Source organism: Rhinolophus sinicus, chromosome 16 (genome assembly GCF_057876585.1).
Source record: "Rhinolophus sinicus isolate RSI-liver-muscle chromosome 16, RSI-T2T, whole genome shotgun sequence".
Classification (NCBI taxonomy): domain Eukaryota; kingdom Metazoa; phylum Chordata; class Mammalia; order Chiroptera; family Rhinolophidae; genus Rhinolophus; species Rhinolophus sinicus.
Window position 1 is genome coordinate 60,062,524 of NC_142516.1, and position 21,371 is coordinate 60,083,894.

The 21,371-nt window shown below is 37.5% G+C and overlaps 1 protein-coding gene across 7 annotated transcripts in view; it reads right to left on the reverse strand.

The window, feature by feature from the left end:
- Positions 1-13,929, reverse strand: part of ZDHHC21 (zDHHC palmitoyltransferase 21) — a 61,611-nt gene extending 47,682 nt beyond the window's left edge. For 2 of the 7 annotated variants that reach the window (XM_019739179.3, XM_074330379.2), the window contains exons 1-3: positions 13,213-13,342; positions 6,371-6,499; positions 529-727 (exon numbers count right to left, since the gene is read on the reverse strand). In XM_019739179.3, the coding sequence (XP_019594738.1) occupies positions 529-682 (154 nt within the window). In that variant the 5' untranslated portion in view covers positions 683-727; positions 6,371-6,499; positions 13,213-13,342. Of the gene's footprint in view, positions 1-528; positions 728-6,370; positions 6,500-12,898 lie in introns of those variants that run through there. The other 5 variants (XM_074330377.2, XR_012495710.2, XR_016019473.1 and 2 more) reach the window with 5 other exon arrangements.
- Positions 13,930-21,371: the final 7,442 nt, after the last annotated feature.

Here is a 21,371-nt window from a genome sequence, read left to right on the forward strand (position 1 = left end):
CATGGAAACTGTAAATGCCATGCACATATAAAATATGTCATTTCAAACATGTTTTTAATTATAAGCAAGCCACCTCCAAAGTTATAGCAGAAAATAATTATTCAGAAGTTCAAAGTGTTATAATCGACATCATAGTCAATAATATCCATATCATGAAAATCTCATTTCTCAGTAATGTATACCATCTTCGTTCTTCAAACTCCTATATTTGCAGTAAGTACATAACAGAAACATTAAAAATACACCACCCACATACAAATTAGCACTGTTGTACCAGTTTTTTAAAACAAAATGATCTGTATATATTTTTCAGAGTTAGATATGAAGCTATCACATTTATCTAACCCTGCAAAATATGTATGAAGGCCATTATTTTTTAAAACTTACATAGTGTAGTAGGTAACTTACATTAATAGTACTAACAACATTAAAAGAAAGGTTATCATAGTAGCACTATGCTCCAAAAACATTCGCAATGAGGAAAATCTTTAATTACATAAAGAAAGAAATAAAGACCTAGAAACTTACTTATTATTAATATGCCTGGAATATGTCCTTCTTCATAGTGAGGAAAGAGGACAATTTGGGGAATTATAACAATATTGTATAACCAGACAAAGACAATCAAACCCATGCAGCACCAACCATGTGGGTCAACAACAAAGTGAATCCGGAGACCCATTTTGCAGTCCTACAACTGCCTGCCAACCCACACGGAACGACGATCCTAGGAGAGAGAAAAAAGAAAAAAGTTACTGATATAGAAAAAATTATTTGACTAAAACAAAACTACATTACTGGCAACTATAAAAGGACACTTGTTGAGTTTTCTTTGCATATTTTTGACAAAATAAAATGCTTTGGAAAACAAAGAGAAGTTTCAAAATATTCAAATTTCACCATAAGTTTCAAATACTTTAATTTCAATTTTCAGCATGAATTGCTATCAGAGAACATAAATTGGCACCACCTTCTGAAGTTCAACACAAGCCTGTCCTCAACCCAGCAATGCCATGTGTTGTAAACCCCAAGAGCAATGAGTGCATATACCCACCAAAAGATACATATGCATAAAATTTTTTATAGTTTTAATCATAAGACTAACTGATGGGCATTCAAGTCAAAATAATGGTAATCTTGTAGTGGGAGGGGTTTTTATTAACTGGAAAGGGACACATGGGAAAATGTGAGGGGTTAAAAATATTCTATATCTTGACCTGGGTAGTGCTTAATGGGGTATATACATATGTAAGAATTCACTGAACTGTACACTTAAGATTTGTACAATTTTAAACCATAATGAGAAGCTTAAAAATCGTTTTGAAAAATAATAAAAAGTAAAAAGTAATTACAAATTGCCTAAAATATTTAAATTAATGGAATGAAGCCCAACTATTCTTATTACTATCAACTCAAAAAGACACCTATTTAAATGGGACTTTTCTCAGTTAACAAAATGCTAACAGACCTCCCACTGAGCCATTTAAAAGTTAAGATCCCTCTATATCTATGGTACCAAAAAAGTGACTTAAAAAATATCTATACTTTAAATGTAACTTACAAAGCTTAAACAATAAATTACTATATGAGATCTAAGGGGCACCTTTTACATAAAATACAATGGAATAATACAATAATAAACTAGGATAATGTTTCTCAAACCTGTAAGCAAACCAGAATCAACTGAGGAACTGTTTTAAAAATACTTATTCCCAGGCCCCCTTCCAGATTTATTGAATCATAATTCTTTATGGAGTAAAGCTCGAAAACAATAAAATATTTTCAAATGCTCCACAATTGTATCTTATACAGCTGACTGGTATCTAGGAACCACTTACCCAGGAGCTTTACTAAGACTGTAATGTTACAGCAATGAGTTGAACTCAGTTCAACAAATGTTCACTGAGCCTCCAATACACAGCACTGTAGATACAGTGATGAATAAGACATGGTTTCTGCTTAAAGAAACTAGCAATCTAATGGGGGGGGGGGGGCAAGTCATTAAATGGGTTTAAATAATATGATAAGTTCCAGAAATGTGGACAAGATGTTAGTAGTGGCACAAAAGATGGGGACTAGTTAAACCAAGGCAAGACTTTCTGAAGGGGGTAAAACCTGAGTTCAGTCTTAAAAGACAGAGCAAAAGTTATGCTGCAAACAGAAGGCAGAGCAGGAGGTATACAAGAATAAAAATTGTAGGAGGTATAACAAACTGCCATCATAAATCACAAAGCTTTCAATGAAGAGTGAGTGGTGAGAAAGAAGGGGCTATATCATGAAGGATACAAAGACGCCATGTTAGGATGCTAAGACTGCAGTCTTAGGCATTGGAAAGCTACTGAAGCAGGGGATTCACATAATGAACAGTATGAATATACTTTAAATAAATTACTGAAGCTCTGGTGTGGAGGGTAAAATTAAAGACTGAGATCAGTTAGGCTAAGAGAAGACAAAAGCCAAAATTAGTTTTGGAGAAGAGCTAAACTGAAGAAATAGTTACAATCAAACCAGTAAGTTTTATTAATTGATTGGATATTAGGGGTCACAGAGAAAAGAGTCAAGAATGACTCCCAAATTTTCAGTTTATATCCCAGACTACTTCATTCTAAGAATAATTTATCATCAGATGAAGAGCCTCAGAGTATCATCTCTTACAGGCCTTGCCAATGTTCTTTAAAGCTATAAAGCTACCAGAACAAAGAAAAAAAGATTAAGGGTTAGTTTTCAAAGACTACTCCTTTGCTATCATCCTCAGAACCTACAAGTGGGGCAGCAGGAAAAAAGACAGCTCAAATGCAAAAACACCCAACTGTTTAAATCAGATATGGTCTAAATTAGTACTTACATATGAAGTCTAAAATGCCAATAGTGCCTAAGTCTTTAAAAAAAGTAAAGTTGAACTTCATTACCTTTCAATTAGAAAAGTAAAAGACCTATCAGCATCATTTAAATAAGGAAAGTCACAGAGGATAAAGCTTGCTATTTAATTTGCTAGTTATTATTTTAAACACTAAGGGAATTCAAATACAATTAATAAGCTATTTACATAGCTAAAAAGACAAACATTGAAAAGAATGTCTATTTTTACAGTCTTGCCAACCATCAAGTGATAACAGAAATGACTAAAGGCTCTGTCTCTCAACATGTTTTAATATTGTTAACTTCATGTGCCTTCTTTCATTTAATGTTTCAGTTCCTTCCATTCAGGACTAACCAACAGACTATGAGCTACAATAATTATATAGAGCAGAGAAATTTCATTACCTATTTCTAAATTTGTTAGTATTAAAAACAGAAAAGCAAACAAGCCAGCAAAACAAGCAGCAAAATTATCAAATATTTAGGTTTTGAACTCTATTTTTATTCTCCTCCACCAGAGAAAACAAATTTTTCTTATCACTAGAAGAGATTCTTCACAACAAAAAATAATAGATAGTGAAAAGGACAGTTAAAAATTGGTTTTCCTGGATGGAAATATACATAGACAACAAACTCTAAAAGAACAAGCATCCCCAAGGAAAAGCAAGCAAAAGATAGAAAAATAAAACAATAAACAAATAAGATGTTGAATATATTTTTCAAATACCTGATTAGTGAATATTAGTGCCACATAATCTTTACAATTGGACTGTAGAGAGGAAAACAGTAGTCTCCCAAGAGCTCCAAATCAGATTACAACCAGAAACACGTAACTGGTAGAGCTGCAGGTTGGCTCCACTCAGTTAATATCCACCAGGCGTGGCTTATGGCTGAACAGAAACTATTACACATCCTGAGCAACAACTGAACTGAACTGAACACATGCTGCTACTCCGTCTTAAGTGTGGCATTTGTAAAATACTTTCATTAGCTAGAGATTCCAACATATTAATTTGTATATTAATGGTGAACTCATAACTCAAACTTTGATGTAACTAAGTGGACATACTGGTACTTCAACATTTTTTAAGATTGCAATCTTGAGTGCTGTGACTAACTTCTTTAATGATGTAAATTACTACAGCACAAACTTTTTTAAAAAGAAATCATAATTCAACTCTAATAAACTGGACTATGTGAATTTTATAATGTTCAAACTATTCTGGTAGGAAACCACCTTTCCTTTTTTGCCTTTTCAGGCAACTATAATTTCACCACACATTTTCCTCAGGCAGAATACTCAAGTCATTATAAAAAGTGACAGAAAACAAGTATATGACAGAAAACTATACCATCAGAATGCAGACTTTAGGAAATGATAAAAGTTATCCAAAATAATTTACAAGAAATCTAGTCAAACATGTATCTCTAAACTTACAGTTTTATTGGACTCTCCACCTTAGCCAGTGGTCTGTTACTGTTCCATGAATATGAAAAATATATTCCCTCTCCCATTTCACGTCTCCTATCTGAAATGTCCTTACCATTTTGCTTACTCTAAATTCAACTCATACTTTAAGGTCAATTTGAATCTCACTCTCCATATAAAAATTTTCCTGGCACCCCGTACACAGTGACTTTTCTGTCTGTTCTAAATTCCAAATAAAAAGCAAAACTAGTAGAAGAAAATAGCATGTAGTTTTATAATCTTGGAATGAGGGAGGTTTTCACAAACAAGACCCATAAGCCAAGTTTGACCACATAAAGAAAAAAGTTCTGAAAACACACCAAAAACAAAGTTAAAAGCCAAAGCATCCCTGGAAAATAAATAAAGTAACATATAACTGATAAGAGGCATATAAAGTACATACTTTGAGAGGCAATTCACAAAAGAAAAAAAGCCAATGACTAATCACTAGTGATTAGGAAAATGTGAAATAACTAGGTATATTTTTCATCCTTTCTATTGACAAAATTTTAGAAAGACAGATGAAATCCAATGGTGAGCAGGCAGAGGGAAAAGGACACTTATACATTATTGATACAATCATTTGGAGGGCAATTTGGTAGTATCTATTAAAATGTCAAACTCTTAGAGTTTTATTTCTAGTAATACCTACAAAATACTCACTAGAGTATACAGGTATATATACATACAAGGATGTTCTATACAGCACTTTTTATATCACAAAAATATGGCACAACCTAAATATCCATGTAGAGGGAAGGGACTGATCAAATCAATTACAACACATTCATTGTGTAGACTATTTCCAAACCACTGCAACTTTAAAAGAAAAACAGAAGAGAAAGAAGAAGGGAGCCTAGATCTGCATATGGCTACCCACACATAGTATTGAGTGAGAAAAAATAAATTACATAGGCAAAGTCTATGGCAGTGAGAAAAATCTTAACAGTGGTTTCCTAAAGGGAGGGGAGGAGAAAGATAGCTTAGGAAAGGCATAGGGAATTTTCTGTAGTGCTGATAAAGATCTCTATCTTGATTTGAGTTTGGGATACACAGGTTATGAACTGTCAAAACTCAGGAAACATACACATAAAATTGGTGTATTTCATGTTATGTAAATTTATCTTTTAAAAAACCTTGTAAACCAGCATTGAACTTTAGTTAATGATATGTACACTGAAGTATTGGGGAGCGGGGGGAGGAAGTATACTGATATCTGCAATTTCCTTTGAAATGGATCCAAAAACATTAAAATGGATTGACAGATGGACAGAGGGAGACATGAGTATATGATGAAGTTCAGTAAAATACTAGTTGTGAATGTAGGTGATGAGTATTCAGATGTTACACTGATTCTTTCAACTCTCCTGTTAAAATTTTCATAATTAAATGTTGAAGGGGAAAGAAAGTTATAGAAATATCTGTAGAATTTTCTTGCTAGAAAAAATATATGTATAAGTAATTTCTGTATACGTATAGAAAAAAAGTGTGAGAAAGAACACATCTCCTGAACTGTTAACAGTGGTTACCACTGGGCTGAGGAAGGAAAGAGCAGTGAGAAGGAAGGCTTTCACATATTTACATGTTCTTCTAAGTTTATTAATAAACATATGTACTTCTAAACTCTTTTCACCAACCGAAATATAAAGATAGCCTATGGAGTCTGATTAGACACTACAAACCTTACAAGCAAAATGTTTAATTTAAGCCTCTCTTTATCTACATATTGTTCTTATATTAAATGCTTTTAAAATTAGTATTTTTAAAATGAAGTACAGAAGCATCAGCTGTAAAGCCATGTAAAGATTTATAATACAGAAAGATGTTTCTGAAATTTCTATTACTTACAGATTTGTTTTCTCTGTGGAAAAAGCCTTATTTAAGAAAATGTTTAGGTCAAATGTAATATGAAAAATTTTAAATAAAATAACTACAATTTTTTTTGCAGAACAATTGTTAAATGCATCCAAACATAAGACTTTAAGGATATAACACCACATAATTCAGAAATATATTCCCATGTAAAATTAAATAAATACTTACTTGCAAATTCACTATGATGTGTTGCAATTTTTCTGATACTGGCATTTAGAGGTTTTATCTGGATTCATTCTTTCTTTGTATTACATTCCAACAAAGGAGCTCTTCTCAATAACAGTTCTCCATGAGACTCTATTAATGGTTTAACAAACAATTATCTCTCACAAAGAACAAAACTGTAAAAAGCTAAATATTCTAACTGTGAAAATGTCAATTACAAAGTTTTAAAGTCAGAAATAAGATGATTCAACTCCATCTGATTATCTGCTTTCATATCTCCCCATTCCCCCCAAATCTGCATTTGGTTGCCATTATACATGAAAATTCTCTTTTGAAACCACTCAGTTCCCATAAAATCAAATTAGCATTATGTGTCTGGCATTTGGACTTCATAAAACTTCCTGACCACAAATCACAAAATGACAATCAATTCTGAGATCACTGATATGACAAAATGCAATGTAATATCTATCACCATGTGAGGCTAGAACTTTCTCATCACAACTGATAAACATAGAATGTAAAATAGAAGCAAGTTTTAGTTTTAAATGTTTTATGTTTAAGGAAAAAAGTTATCCTTTTGTAAGAAGCAACCATAAAAGTTAGTTTCTACAGTTCAAGCTTAAACAATAATACTGTAAAGAGTTCTAGATGACACACCACTTCAATATTTCATTAATTTAATCAATATCTATTGACTATATACTATATGTAGTATATGTAAATACTATATATAAGTACAAAAGAGAGGGGGCCCTATCCTCAGTGGAGACAGACTAGTAAACAGACAAGATCAATACTACATAAGACAAGGTAAGATAGAGGGCAAGGGGACAAGAAAGCATCTCATATAGGAAGGATATTGTTTCTGGAATGTTTTTCACTTATGTGAATATTTATGTGTGTACTAGGTTGCAATACAAAATGTACTTCTTATGGTCAATTGTTCTCAGGAAAAGATTTCCAGAGAGAGTGAAATCTAAATGAAGAATGGAGGCTCTTCTGAATAAGAAAACAAACAAGGGTATAAAAACAGGCAAAAAAAAAAAAATCTAATTTTTTTTTAAAACAAATTTATTAAGGTACAATTTTTTTAAGTGTGCTCAAAATCAATTAGGTGGCTTTTAACATATTCAAAGAGTTGTGCAACTATAAGCACAATCAATTATAGAACATTTTCATCACCCCCAAAAGAAGCTCTGTACACATTAGCAGTCACTTCCCATTTTTCTCCACCCTTCCCTCCCCCAGCCCTACATGTCCACTAATCTACTTTCTGTCTCAATAGATTTGCCTATTCTGAGTATTTCATATAGATGAAGTCATACAATATGTGGTCTGTTGTAATGGCTTCTTGCACGTTTTCAAAGTCCATCCATATTGTATGATATATCAGGATTCCTTTTTCTTAATTAAATTTATTTAGGTGACATTGGTTAGTAAAATTACACAGGTTTCAAGTGTACAATTCTACATCATCTAGACATCACCTTGTGTGTTCACCACCCAGAGTCAGTTCTTCCATCACCATATATTTGACCCCCTTACCTTCTTCTACCACTCACCCTTACCCCCTGATAATCCTTATCCTCTGACCACTAAACTGTTGTCTGTGTCTATGGGTTTTTGTTTGTTTGTCTTGTTCCTTTGTTGCTTTCGGTTTATATCCCACATATCAGTGAAGTCATATGGTTCTTGACTTTTTCTGCCTGACTTATTCACTTAGCATAAGGAAAATCCAATTAAACTGAAATGATTAGTCATTGCATATAGAAGGGGATAAAACATGTCTAACCGCATGAACCACAATCAATTCTAAGAAATATATTTCATAATGTTACCAGTACACATAGAAAGAGGTGAGATATATGAGAATATATTTTGTATGTATGACATATAGAACTGAAAGTTGAATAAAATGATATTTACCCTCACTGGACCTGATAGACTCTGATATTATTTCATGACTTACAAGCAGAGAGTGACCTAAGAGTGAAGCATACTGTTAAACCATGCCAATGAGTTTGGACTTGCCCCTGAACACAGTGGGAGACCATTGAAGGATTTTAGGCAGAAGAATGCCATGGTGAAATTTGCATTTTGGAAAGAAGAGCAACACTTTGAAGAATAAACTGGGTGGATGGATTAAGCTCCAAGACTGACTGAATGAAATAAGCTAGGCTTACTGGTTACCCAGATGAGAATTGATGGCACGTGGTAAGCACCCGAAAAGCGGTAACTTATAAGAGGACTGGAGAGGAGAGGGGGTGAAGAAGAACACTGAAGACAGGAGACATGCTGGAAAAAAGGCAATTCATAACTTAATGAGTAAAACTGACAGGAGTGGTGAGCAGCTGGACCCAAAAGCACACAGGCTAGGATGGTTCCCAAGTTTCTGGCTGAGGGACTAGGTGAAAGGTGGTGCCATTCTCCAAGATAGGAAATAAAGGACAAGTTAAGAGTTTGTTAAGCATACTGCTTACCACAGCAATGAGAAACTATTACATACTTAGGATTTGAAAAATACATCAAAATCATTATCATTATCAAAATCATTATCATGACGTTTCCATTCCCCTTAAGAGATATTTTTAAACTATTTTTCTCCCAGGTTAAACTTTTCCGTGGTCCATGATTGTTAGATTGCCGACTGTAATTTGTTTCTACTCTAATTTTTTAAGCTAATTTAAAGTGGCCTTCTTGGCTGCACCTTTGTTTCTCAGACACAAAATACAGAATGACAGTAAAGGAACTGCTACTCTAATGGCAAATGAATGACTCAGTCTTCTTCTAGAGAAAAAAATCTCAAGCAGAATTAAATGTGATACAATAAAATGTTCTGAAATATGACCAAGGTCAATAACGCTGCTATGACTGACTGTAGGGTGCTTCCTGATGTTTCAGCACAACAGTTTCTGTCAGTAATGTTATTAGGTAATAGCTCAAGTCAACCATCCATGAGTCATCCATGAGTTCACTGGCTTAAAAGCAAGGGAAAATCCTACTTTACATTTATAGTTATTAGAGGCACACCGCAGCCAAAGCATCCAAAATGAGATGAACATTTCATCCAGTTCAACAACATGACCACCACTGTGGAATCAAATCTCATCAATGTGGCATAAAAGTAATGCTAGGTTTAAAAATCCAAGAAATTTGGGGATAACAAAGAATATCCCAAATATTCTTAACTATAAAATGTAATTAAATATTTTTAATATTGCTATGTCTAAAAGAATACAATCAGTAATTTATAGGGTAAACCAAAAAAGAAAAAAAATTTTTCCCCACAGGGCAAAAAGAAAATGGTTATGCCAAAAAAAAAAAAAAATGTATACACATTTTAAGAAAGGATAAAACTATTAAATTGGTAATACTCAATATATAAATTGTAATACTCGATAACAAAAGATGAACACAAGTCACGTTTGACTTCTGCAATTATAAGCAGTGCTCAAAGTGGTTACCATCAGCATCCACACACTTCTGATCATGGTGAACTGCTTGAGCAACGTTGACCAAACTGTCCACTTGTATACTTTTTTTTTGCATCCTCTGTATATATATTAAATTTTAAAATAGCCACTTCATATGAATTTGAAAAACAAAGTTACAACTATATAAACATTTATACAATTAGTTAACTTTTGATTTTATCTACTCTAAAACTGGTCGAGTTAAATAATTCGACCTAAAATATCAGGCTACAGCTGTCCTTAATAGTCAACGAGGTATTCAATTTTTAAATATCACATAGGTATTCAGTTTATTTCAATAGAGTAGAAAAGTAATTTTATGCAGATATTAAAAAGAGAGCCACATTCAAATTATAATGCAGCCTCTTATTAGCTCTACAAGTTTCAGTTTTTCAAGCTTCAGTTTAACCATCTGTAAATGGTGATAAAAATACTAATTCACAGTGTTGTTGTCATGCTTAAGTGATAAATTGCCTGGCAAATGTAAGCACCTCCAAAAATGATAACTTTGAAGGGGAGAGGGGAAACTTAAAGATGAGTTTTACTTCTAGTCTTACAAACTCTAGAATGAAAAATGATTCTGGGTCCCCATCATTAAAGCAGTGATACAATTTAACCATACCCCAGCTACCTACTTTCTCCAACACTAAAGTCTGAGAACTACTTGTCAGAGATGATAAACCTCAGATAGTATGGCCTTTCAGCTAGTATCATACAATAAGCATGTAGGGAGGTTGTATTTCCACATGTTGGCATGAGGTCTCTTCAAGCAGTAAATCAAAAAATAGAGATGTGATCTAAAATAGAGACAGAACTAAAGCCTGTAAACTAAATCTCTTGCAAGTAAAAGCAGGACTGGTGAGTTGTGGAATGAAGCATGGGAGAAAATCAGGACGTGATTTCAGAAGTCAATGAAGCCCCTAAAGTAGGGAATTCTGACTCAAGTGCTGAGTTCTCCAGGAAGACTGAAAATGTGAGCAGTGCTACTTCAGGGCCATGAAGACGTGCTACTTAAACTAGGCGAACTCAATTTATCAACGATTCTTAATCCAAATAGCACTATTCTTACAATAACAATGACTAGTGTTTTTCCATTCTTGTCTTTCACTTACACTTTTTTACCAACTCAAAATAGTTCAAACATTTTCAACTTTAATGAGAGGTATTAATGCACTGATTATTCTACTAGATGCTAAATGCCATTTATATTTAGTACATTTGAAAAGTTGAATCTGAGCCCTAATATTTTACTAAAGCAATATAAAAAGTCTTCATTTCTTAATATATAGTGAAACTGAGCTTAGGGAACAACTTTCTGGTAATAAAAATAGCTTTTCCTCTGCCTTCCCAGTAATACACCAGTAATACTAATACCACCACTACATAACTTTCTATGCTGAAAAAGACTTTATTGACTCACACTCAATTACAATTCCAGAAAAAAAACTCCATGGAGACATTACTAGACTTCTCAATCCGTTTCTTCACTAATACAGGGCATTATTTTATCCATGCTCTTTTCTAGAAGTACTTAAACAGTCCCTATGAATTAAAGAAATCAGGCAGTGGGCAAATAAGAAATAAAAATTTAATGATTTACTAATTACTTCTTGCTTTAGAACCTACCAGGTAAGTTGACGGTTATGTGCCTGCATTTTAAAATGCTTAAATTTCTTTTATTAAATAAAACATCCCAGAGATAGGCAATGTAACACAATTATCATTTTATTTAAAATATGCTCTATTCCAACTACAGCTTCTAAGGTATGTTAAGTTTAACAGAAATCACAACAGTTTAAAGGGACCTAACGTAATCCTATTGCATTATACCCAAAATGAGGAATTCTGGTATAGTACTAACCAAGCACTATTCCAAAAGTATGGAATTATGCATTTTTTACTTATATTTTGATATAAGTTTACTAATACTTATTCAAGTAAATGTTTTAAATGTACCTTTAACATATTAAAGGGTCTTAAATTATTTCCAGACATAGCATATGCCAAATCAGCATGGAAAAGTGAATATGCTTTAAAGAGGTTAGCCTGACTCCTTAATTGTATAGATGAAAACAGAGCATGGGTCACTGAAACCCATGACCGCACAGCTAGCTAGACAGTGATGGCAATGGGACTAAAATCTAATTTGTTTGTTTCCCCACAACACCCAATCTCATTTGGTTATTTCTTTCTGATCGATTTCTCACGTCATCTCTTCTTCAAAAATATTTTGGCCATTCAGACTGAGGCAAAATAAAGCACACCTCTCTCGATTTTATCTTTAAAATAAATAAAATCTAAATATTTGGAAAGATTTAACAAGATATTACACCAAAAGCATTTTAGGACAGGGATGACACATACTACCTTACGATCATGATTATCATTACTACTATTACTGTTATTACTACCACCACAAGGTAGGTAGTGAATTTTTTAAGTATATATATTCGCATACTAGGGTGAGGATCCATTTGACACATCTTTTTAACGTGCCCACCTTAATTATCCTTAGTCCTCTTTATTTTAGACTGTAACTTCACCCTATGATTTACGACCCGCCCACAACGACCTTGATTTTTGTACTTTTATAGACTGCTACACTGCAATATTTTCAAGTAATAACCGGTCAGGTTCTCTCAGCCCTAGAGATACAGACATCCTCCACTAACTCCCAAGGGATCATAAAACGTGACCCAAATACAGCTTGAGAAAGACCACAACTTTAAATGGACTCTCCAGTTAAAAGCCAACGACCAATTATAGTGAAGGGTAACAAGTGCAAAGTGCTGCCGTCCATGAGCCATTTTTCTCAGAACCACTCCTGGATCTGAGGGAGGGAGGCAGAAGGTCACTACAGGAGTCAACTGTGTCTCCTCCTGCTAATCCCGGGCAGCCTCGCACCCGCCATCTGGAAAATGAATGAAAGGCGGTGGTAGCATCAATCCGGGATCCCTGGCGCAGGTCTCCGAGCTGGGGTACAGAACGGGAAACACTTCACAGGCGAGAAACTCAGAACACAGATTTAATAAATTAAACAAACAAACAAACAAACCTACCCAAATCATCTCCAGGACGGTCAGGCGCTAACCCAGCACGAGTTAATGGGAGGGGCAGCTGGCCGGCGGCGGCAGCCCTGACTGAAGATGCTCTGAGCGAGGCCAGGCCAGGCATCAGCAGGGCACCGACAAAACCCGGGGCTCCGAGTGGGCGGGGGGCAGGTGCCGGCGGGCAGGGCGGGGCGGCAGGTGCGGGAGGGGGCCGGGCACCGGGCGGGCGCGCGGCCAGGTGAGGACGGCCGGGCGCCGAGGGGCGACGCGCGGGGGCCCGGAAGGCGGGGCGGCTGCGTCCCCGCGCCTGCACACTCACCGGCGCCCGCGGGCTGTCCTCTCGCCGCCGCTGCTCTCGCGGCAGCCGGCGGCTCGCCCCCCTCCTCCTCCTCCTCCTCCACTTCTCCCAGTACCTCCGTCGCCCAGGCCGGGCCGCTCTCCTTTTCCGCTTCCGGGAGCCCGAGTGCCAGGCCCGCGGGGTGGGTACGCGCCTGCCCGCCCCGTGCAGTGACCGGCTGCCGCCGTCGCCGTCTCGCTTCGCGCCGGCAGCCACGATGGGAGCCGCGGAGGGCCGAAAGACCAGAGATCGCGCGGCGGGCAGGAGGAGACGCTCGGTGGACCTGGTCCGCGTACCCGGCCGGACCGCCATCACCCGAACACTCGTACCTGACGCACCCGGGCGCCTCCGCCCTCCCCTGATGCCCGCTCCCACCTCTGCCCAGGGCGTCCTCCTCCTTGTCCCCCACACCCTCAGCGTCCCCCTCTCCGAGAATACAGGGGAGAGCCATTCCTTTAAGGATGGCACTTATCCTCTTTCCTTACGGGGAGATGGTCAACCGGCCTCACTCCCCCTAAGACGTTCTGGATGTCTCGTGGTACCTTCCTTCAAAATACAGTCCGCAGCATCAGCATCCTCTGGCAACTTGATAGAAATGCACAATCTCAGACCTGCTCAGTCAGTACCTGCATTTTAACAAGATCTCCAGGTGATTCCTACGTGTATACCCTAGAGATTGAAAAGCACTGGACCCTAGTGCATGGTCTTGCTCACTACAGACCCTCAATAGGACAAGAGCCAAAGTTGCCACAGCCATCCAAGATTTTCCCTATGTCGGTCAGCAACCTAAATTCGTACTCAAAGAGGTTTTCCTTAGTATTTCAGGAGACACCCGAAAGTTACCCAGTTTCCCATCCTGACCCTTTTGAAAAATAAATTGACTCAACATTGCAAATAATCCACCTCCAGGTCTAAATTGGTATCTTATCAAACGCTGTACGAAAACCTCCCCTCTTGTCCCTCACCCCAGCTGAACAGTACCTTGGGAAGGTTAAAGTGTTTGCAGTAGAGTTAAATCTTTGTGCTTGTAGGCCACTGGAGGAGATAACGTGTGGATGGAAGAAATATTACCTGCTGCATAAAATCTGAACTCCATACAGGATGTCATTGAAAGCCATTCACAAACTGGTCCCTACCTACCGCTTCAGTCTCAACTTTAACTACTAACTTGGTTCATTTACCTACTTGGAATGCCCTCCATCTTCTACTCTGATGATCTTAATTCTATCCAGATCTGGGAGTCAGCTCAAATCCTGCCAGCCCAGCATTCTCTCTCACCACTGCACATACATCACACACATTGTAGCTTATTTTGGGTCCTTATGCTATCTTGTGTTGCTAGGTATTTTTAAATATGTTATGTTGTAGTTTCTGAATTGATTACAAACACGTTGGGACCTTAAAGACCTAATCAATGGTTATCAAAGTGTGGTCCCCATACCAGCAGCTTCAACAACACCTGGGAACTCATGAGACGTTCCATATTCTCCAGCTCCACCCCAGCTCTACTGTATTAGAAACTTTTGGGGTGGAGGGAACCCAGCAATTTGTGTTTTAACAAGCTTTCCAAGTGATTCTCATGCACACTCAAGTTTTAAAATTACTGACCTAGAATATTGTCTCTTACCCTGCAAGGAGCTCAACGGTAGGGATCGGCTTAACTCTATGCATGTTTTATTTTCTTTCAGATTAAGAAATAAGCTCCTCTGTTTATGCCTCACTAGTTGGAAGGCTGTGACAATTGCATTTGGAAGAATTACGTTTGATTTTCATAATGCATTTTATGTAAATTGGGTTTTTGTAAGTTGTTTTGTTTGAAAAGAAATAATGCAGATAATGAGTCACTGGGCAAAGAGAAAAGATAGAGTTTTACGTCCTGTATCAGGTAACTGAATTGAATAATGTTGCACTCTCTTAGCATACCCTTGTGACAATAATTTGTGGCAAATATCTCAACAAGTGCCAAAATGAGCATTAGTGGATGAGCACATGAATGTACATGGCAATTGAAAATGTACATATTTCTCATGACTTTTTTCCATGAGTTAACTTGTCTCTTACCAGCCAAATCAATACCACAGAGAATTTTCTTTAAAAGCCATGGAAAGAGAGAAGTAGCAGGAAAAACATTCTCAAAATCATGAGCCTTTTTAGCATGGACAGTTAAAAAGTATAATCAAGGGCCCATCTATTCCTTACTCTGACGTTCAAGTCATCTAGTTCTATTATTCATGACAGATATTACTATACTGTATTGCAACCCGTATACTTGGATACCTGTGTCATAATGAGACAGTAAGGGAGACATGGCATCATGTTATCTTTACAGGAGCTTTTCTATGCACTGTAAGGATGGAGAGAAGATGTACTATGTCATGTACTATTTTTTTTCCCTCCAAAATTCTAGTCTACTCATGGTGGCTATGACTGATGGAAACATGGTTACTAATCAAACTAATATTTATCTGGGATTTGAAAAAATAGACAAGGGCAAGTAGTATTGCTGCCACTGTCAACTTAGCTTCTCAACAAAGGCACAGTCAGGGCATTGATGTGGATAAGCTCAGCCAATTACTGTGCTTCTGTGCCGTGACTGGGGAGGACTGGATTTTACTGCATTTTCCAAAAGTCAGTGCAAATGCAGTCCAGAGTTTAATCAGTACTGGATAATAGCCCTTGGCAGCTTTGGGTGGATGGCATTCTCCACCTGCCCAGCTGGGTACCATGCCCTAAGCACCCACATTTGATGCACATTCATGATTTCTTGGTTGCTTATAGTCATCTCCCCCATCTGTTTGAGTGGCAGAGTGCCCATTCCACAACAGTCTAATATTCTAATAGTTGTTCTTAACCACTTTTGGGTAACACATAATTTTTAGCATCTGACGAAATCTGTGGACCCGCTTCTTAATAAAGTACACGCACACGCAATTATATAAACATATGTATAAAGTTTCACAAGCTGCTGCACCTTCCCACACCTCCAGAGGACCATAATGAAGTGCTGAACTTCAAGTTAAGAACTTGCCCTGAGACACAGAGAGTAGGCAAAATAACCTTGTTTTCCCCAAATATCAAGGATAACTATATATATTTAAAAAAAAAAAAAAAAAACCACTGTATGCTTAGGAGACAGAACAAAAGCAATGCTAAACAGTTAAAGCAATGTGCTAGAAAAGCAGATAGGGTGATTCAGGAGTGGCTTCATGGAAACAAGTTTGTGCATCATCCACATAAAGACAGGATTTTGACTGGGAAAAAGAATCCTTCCAGGATGAGGGAAACTATAAGCAAAGGCATGGAGACGTGAAAGTACAACAGTCCATCTGCTGTGGCACAAATGGAAAACACATGGGAAGGTAGAGAGGAGAATGGAATGGTACAACAGAGTCAAATCATGATGAATTAAAATACAGTGCTATTTCCAGTGAGGAGCCATTAAGCTTTTGTAGTAGGGTAATGTAGTCCAGAAAGACTAATAGTGAGGGCAGTGGCATCATCAAAAGTCACAGTGACAGAGTTTGGAAAAGTTATGAATGTCTGAAATTGGAACCCGTTAGTGAAGCCACGTGGCTTTGCATTAACTTTTTAGGGTTGCTTGATGTTTGCTCTCAAGATTCATATTAAGGTAAATCAAGATGAACCTAAGATTCTTATAGTTGGTCAAGTACCAGTGGGGAAATGTGTCCTGGTGAACGATCAGTTTAGAATCCAGGCCCCTGAAGAGTTAAAATCTGTTTGGACTGGAAAGAATGACAATCAACTTGGACTGAACAGAGAAAAGAAGCCCTGCCACTACTTTTGGGCTGGGAGAACAGACACCGATAAAGCCAGCTGCAAAGTTAATAGAAAACACTGTTCCTGCCAAGGTCATGCAGCAGTTATAAATTACCATAATGACCTTCTCTTTGCCCCAGACTGCTTGCTGTTTAGTACTAGGCATACCCAATTTCCCAGCCACATTCACCTCAGGATAGCACCCAATTCCTAGCAAACTCCCTCTTTTCCTAACTCCTCCTTGAAATAACAATTAATCCAAAAACTGATCTCTGCTTCCCTTAGATCATCTTCAGAATCCTTCAATGGGAGCCCAATTTATAAGAGATGCCTGGCTCCTCCTGCTTGACTAGTGGCACTCCTCTGAAGTGACCTCCCTTCTTGCAAGGCAGCAAATCTTATTTTGTCAAGCTACAGGTTTGTCCCTGGTAGCCTCTGGCTGATTAAGTTTGAACAACAACCCATTTGATAAAGAAAGCTACCCACTGTCAGGACAAAGTCAAGGTTCTTCAGGAAAGAGGTCTTTCTTTCTGTGTCTATGGCACAATAAAGTAACTGCCATACTCAGCAGTTTCACACATGGACTCTTCCGACATGGGAGGAAGTGATGTTTTGGGCAGGGTACCCTGATGCCTCATCCTTTGGATCAAAGTAGAAGGCAAATGTGGATCAAAGTAGAAGGCAGAAGGAAAATGTGCTTTTAAAAAAACTATTTTTCTGAGAAATATTTTTAGAAAACAGCTTAATTTAAGTGGATTAACAGAGTTCCAAGGAAGACGTAAAATCAGTCTAGAAAAATTATGAAAAGTTCTGTCTTCATTCATTATAAAGAACATTAACAAAAATAAGGCAATTTTAATGATGCCAACCACTTTGCATGAGATTGAGTGAGATTTTCATTGAGAGATTTCATTATAATGAAAATAGCAAAAGAAATGGGGGGATCCTGGATTTGCCACCAAGACAAGACCATAAAAATAGCAAAAAAAGAAGACAAGTTAAAATCGGGAGCTTAAACAAAGTGTGGAGCAGGAGCACTTGTAGAATCAAGGATCCAAACAGGAAGGCTGGCCTTTGGTAGAAAAAGGAACAGTTAATTGTCAAATTCAGAAGCAAAAGAAGAGCCAGAGGGTGACCAAGTGGGAGATTTTGAAGGGGAGAGGAGGAAGCTGAGATTTAAAATTCAATGGCTTCCATCACACAACACAGGAAGTGCTGAGCTCTCAGAAATGGAAAGGAAAGAAGGAAGTACTCAGCACCAGGAAAGCTGATGAAGACTCTGAAAGAGACAGCCCACATGGCTCACGTGAGGATAACGTTGACTAGGGGAATAAAATAATCTGGGTACTTCAAGGAAAACCCAGGTACCAGAGGTAATAAAACAGCACTTTCCTCGGGTTCATGATATCTACATCTAATAAATGAAAAAATTTAGGCCATCTGATGTTTCGCCTTTTGACTCCCTGCAGTGCCACAGCAGTAAGCCTTAGCCTTAGCTGGTAAAAATGTGGTTGACATGGGTGCAGCAGTAAATAGAGCTGTCTGAGAAAATCCCATATGCAGGCAATGCAAGCTCAGTGTCATGATGGAGAATAGCATGGGGCAAGCAAACACGTAATTGAAGAATTCAATGGAAGCAATGGTGAAAGATTGACTAACTCTGTAGAAAGCACTGACCACATCTTGGGTTTAATAAATGCCTGTGCTGCTTTGGATAGCAGCCAAACTCATAAACATGCTCATACACACAGACACATCATTTCTGCTGATATCTGTTTCCTTTCCTCTCTTAATCAAGGAGTAACTTTTGTTGTAACTGCATTTCAAAAACAAAAAGTCACTCCCAAGCTCATACCTATGCTTGCAAGCAACCTCCTTATCCACTCCACCTTTTCCTATTCCACTTTTGCTGTATGGGAAGAACCTGGAGATATGACCTTACCGAACCAAACCATGTAAGCAATAAAATGGGATCAACCTTAGGTTTAGAAAATCCTGCCCCAGGAACCATCCCCAAGCCAGGATTTGTGACAAACAGCATTCTCAGAGACTCTTTTCTAAAGCAAACTGATCACTGTTGAGCTGTCATGCATTAAATATTACGGGAAGCACCAACTGTCATCATGAAATCTTTTACGGGCACACTGTAAATATTAAAAGAGCATGTTAAAATTACACCATGTGCACAGGCAGCTGATGCTGTTTTATGGAGACAATATTAGAGAGCATGCAGAAGTGTCACACTACAATTCCCATGATCCCTATTTCTTACAACACCTCTGTGACTCTGGGCCACAATTTTAACTCTTTAATCACAGCAGGGAATCATCCAATTGATCGTTTCCACTGAAACAAATCTTACCCCTTACACCAGGTATGTAGTTAATGCTGTAGATACCTTTTTGGACCCTCACCAGTCAACTTTCTATTGTAAAAATGAGGGCAGGAGGATTTTCTTTGAAGTTTCCCAGGAAGGAAAGAACATTTCACCTTTCCTATACTTAAAAACCATTGTGTAGGAGAGTATCCTAGGAGCTGTATGACCTGTCTGGCTTCTCTTAGACTCTGTGTCAAGTGGAATGGATATTCTGGCAAGATTAGTCTGCCCTGATCTGTGAAATCTACCCACAGCTAACTCAAGACTTATTTGGGTTGTGCCATGAGTCCTGCTTGCTTCCCAAAACTCTCCTCCATTAGTACACCACGATGTCTGACACTTCTCCCTCCAAACTTGAGAGAGAATTTGATCCAGAAGATATCCATTAAAATAACTAGATGGGATTTTGAAAATATTGTTAAATTTCTAAGGAGTAATGATAATATCACTATCTTTATCATGTAGAAGAATATCCTCATTCTTAGGAGATGCATGCTGGAGTATTAAGAGGGAAGTTACACGATACCTGTAATTTATTTTCAAATGGATCAACAATATAAAAATATGTAGTGAACATTCATACATACATTTATACAAACAGAAGTGAAAATATGGCAAAATGTCAACAATTGTTGAATGAAGTTGGCAGCTATAGAATTATTCTTGGTACTATTTTGCTTTAGCTTTTTTGTAGTTTTGAAAATCTTCATAATGAAACAAATAGAAAAATGCAGATACCTGAATATATCTCTAGCCCAGTAAATCAGACATCCTGGGTGTGGAGCCAAGAAAGCATTGCTTTGAGCACCCAAAGTAAGTTGTAGGCACACTAATATTTGAGAGTTATTGAATTATAATGCTAATTGCTAATGGAGAAATAAATGCCATAGGTATGTGATAAAAAGAACAACTTATCTGGGGGAGAAAAAAATCAACTCAATTAAACATTTCTATGTCCTCTTGGCAAAAAAAATATTGCAATTTTATTAACTGGCAAGAGTCATGTTACTCATGAATTACACAGAAATGAAATTTGAAGAACTTAAAAGAGAGTTTTGATGGAGAACAGGAGGATCAAGAAGGGCTGGGAAAACAGCATGATCTTCTCCTTCCAAAAGGAATCTGAGCAAGTGTTCAGAATTCCTATGACCAGAATTCTTCAGTGTGGGGAAGAATAGAGTTGTCCCCACCGCCTCATTATCTGGCCTGGTGGCAAAATCACCTGTGGAGCTTTAAAGATATATTGACTATTGACTGTTGTCCCCTATTGCTAACTCTACCCATTGGAACAGAATTTCTATATCTTAAAAGCTCCTAGATAATTCTAGGTTAAGAATCAGTTGCCTGTAGAATGAAACCCAAACTCTCCAGCCAGGTAAATTATGTGTCCTCAAGGACAGGAACCTATCATAGCCATCTTGGTACCCCAATGAGTCAGCAAAATGCATGACACTTAATAAGTTCTAAATAGATGTCAACTGGATGAATACATTGATGAGCCAGATAGATGAGTGGGCAGGAATTAGAAGCTCTGGGGCAACTTAGATACTTTGGATATCCTGAAATAGAGGTGAGAGAAAGGCAGGAGCTCTAGGGTCAGATGATAGGCAGAAAGGAGGAAAAGTAGATTCCAAAGAAAATTCCACCTGCTTTGCAATTTTCCTTGGAGCTCTACCTGGACTTATAATCTCCTTTGCAGATAAGCAGGAGAATGCGGGCATAGTCTTTTTTTGTGATATTTGCATATTTGGGAGTCCCTTCAATTGTAAGTTCACATGGTGTTCTATCCATTTATGTTTACCTATCTTTTGCCTGAGGTTTAGGCAGGATGAAGGTTTCCTTTTAGTAATAAAATTACTGGAAATTCTTGTTCTTTGGCTAGTGGGCAGAAATAGGTGTGTTTCCCTTACCTGGTATACAAGAGGAAGTTGTGATAATTTCTTTGAAAAATATTAACCCAAGTCCCCACCCACAGGTGGGTCACTGC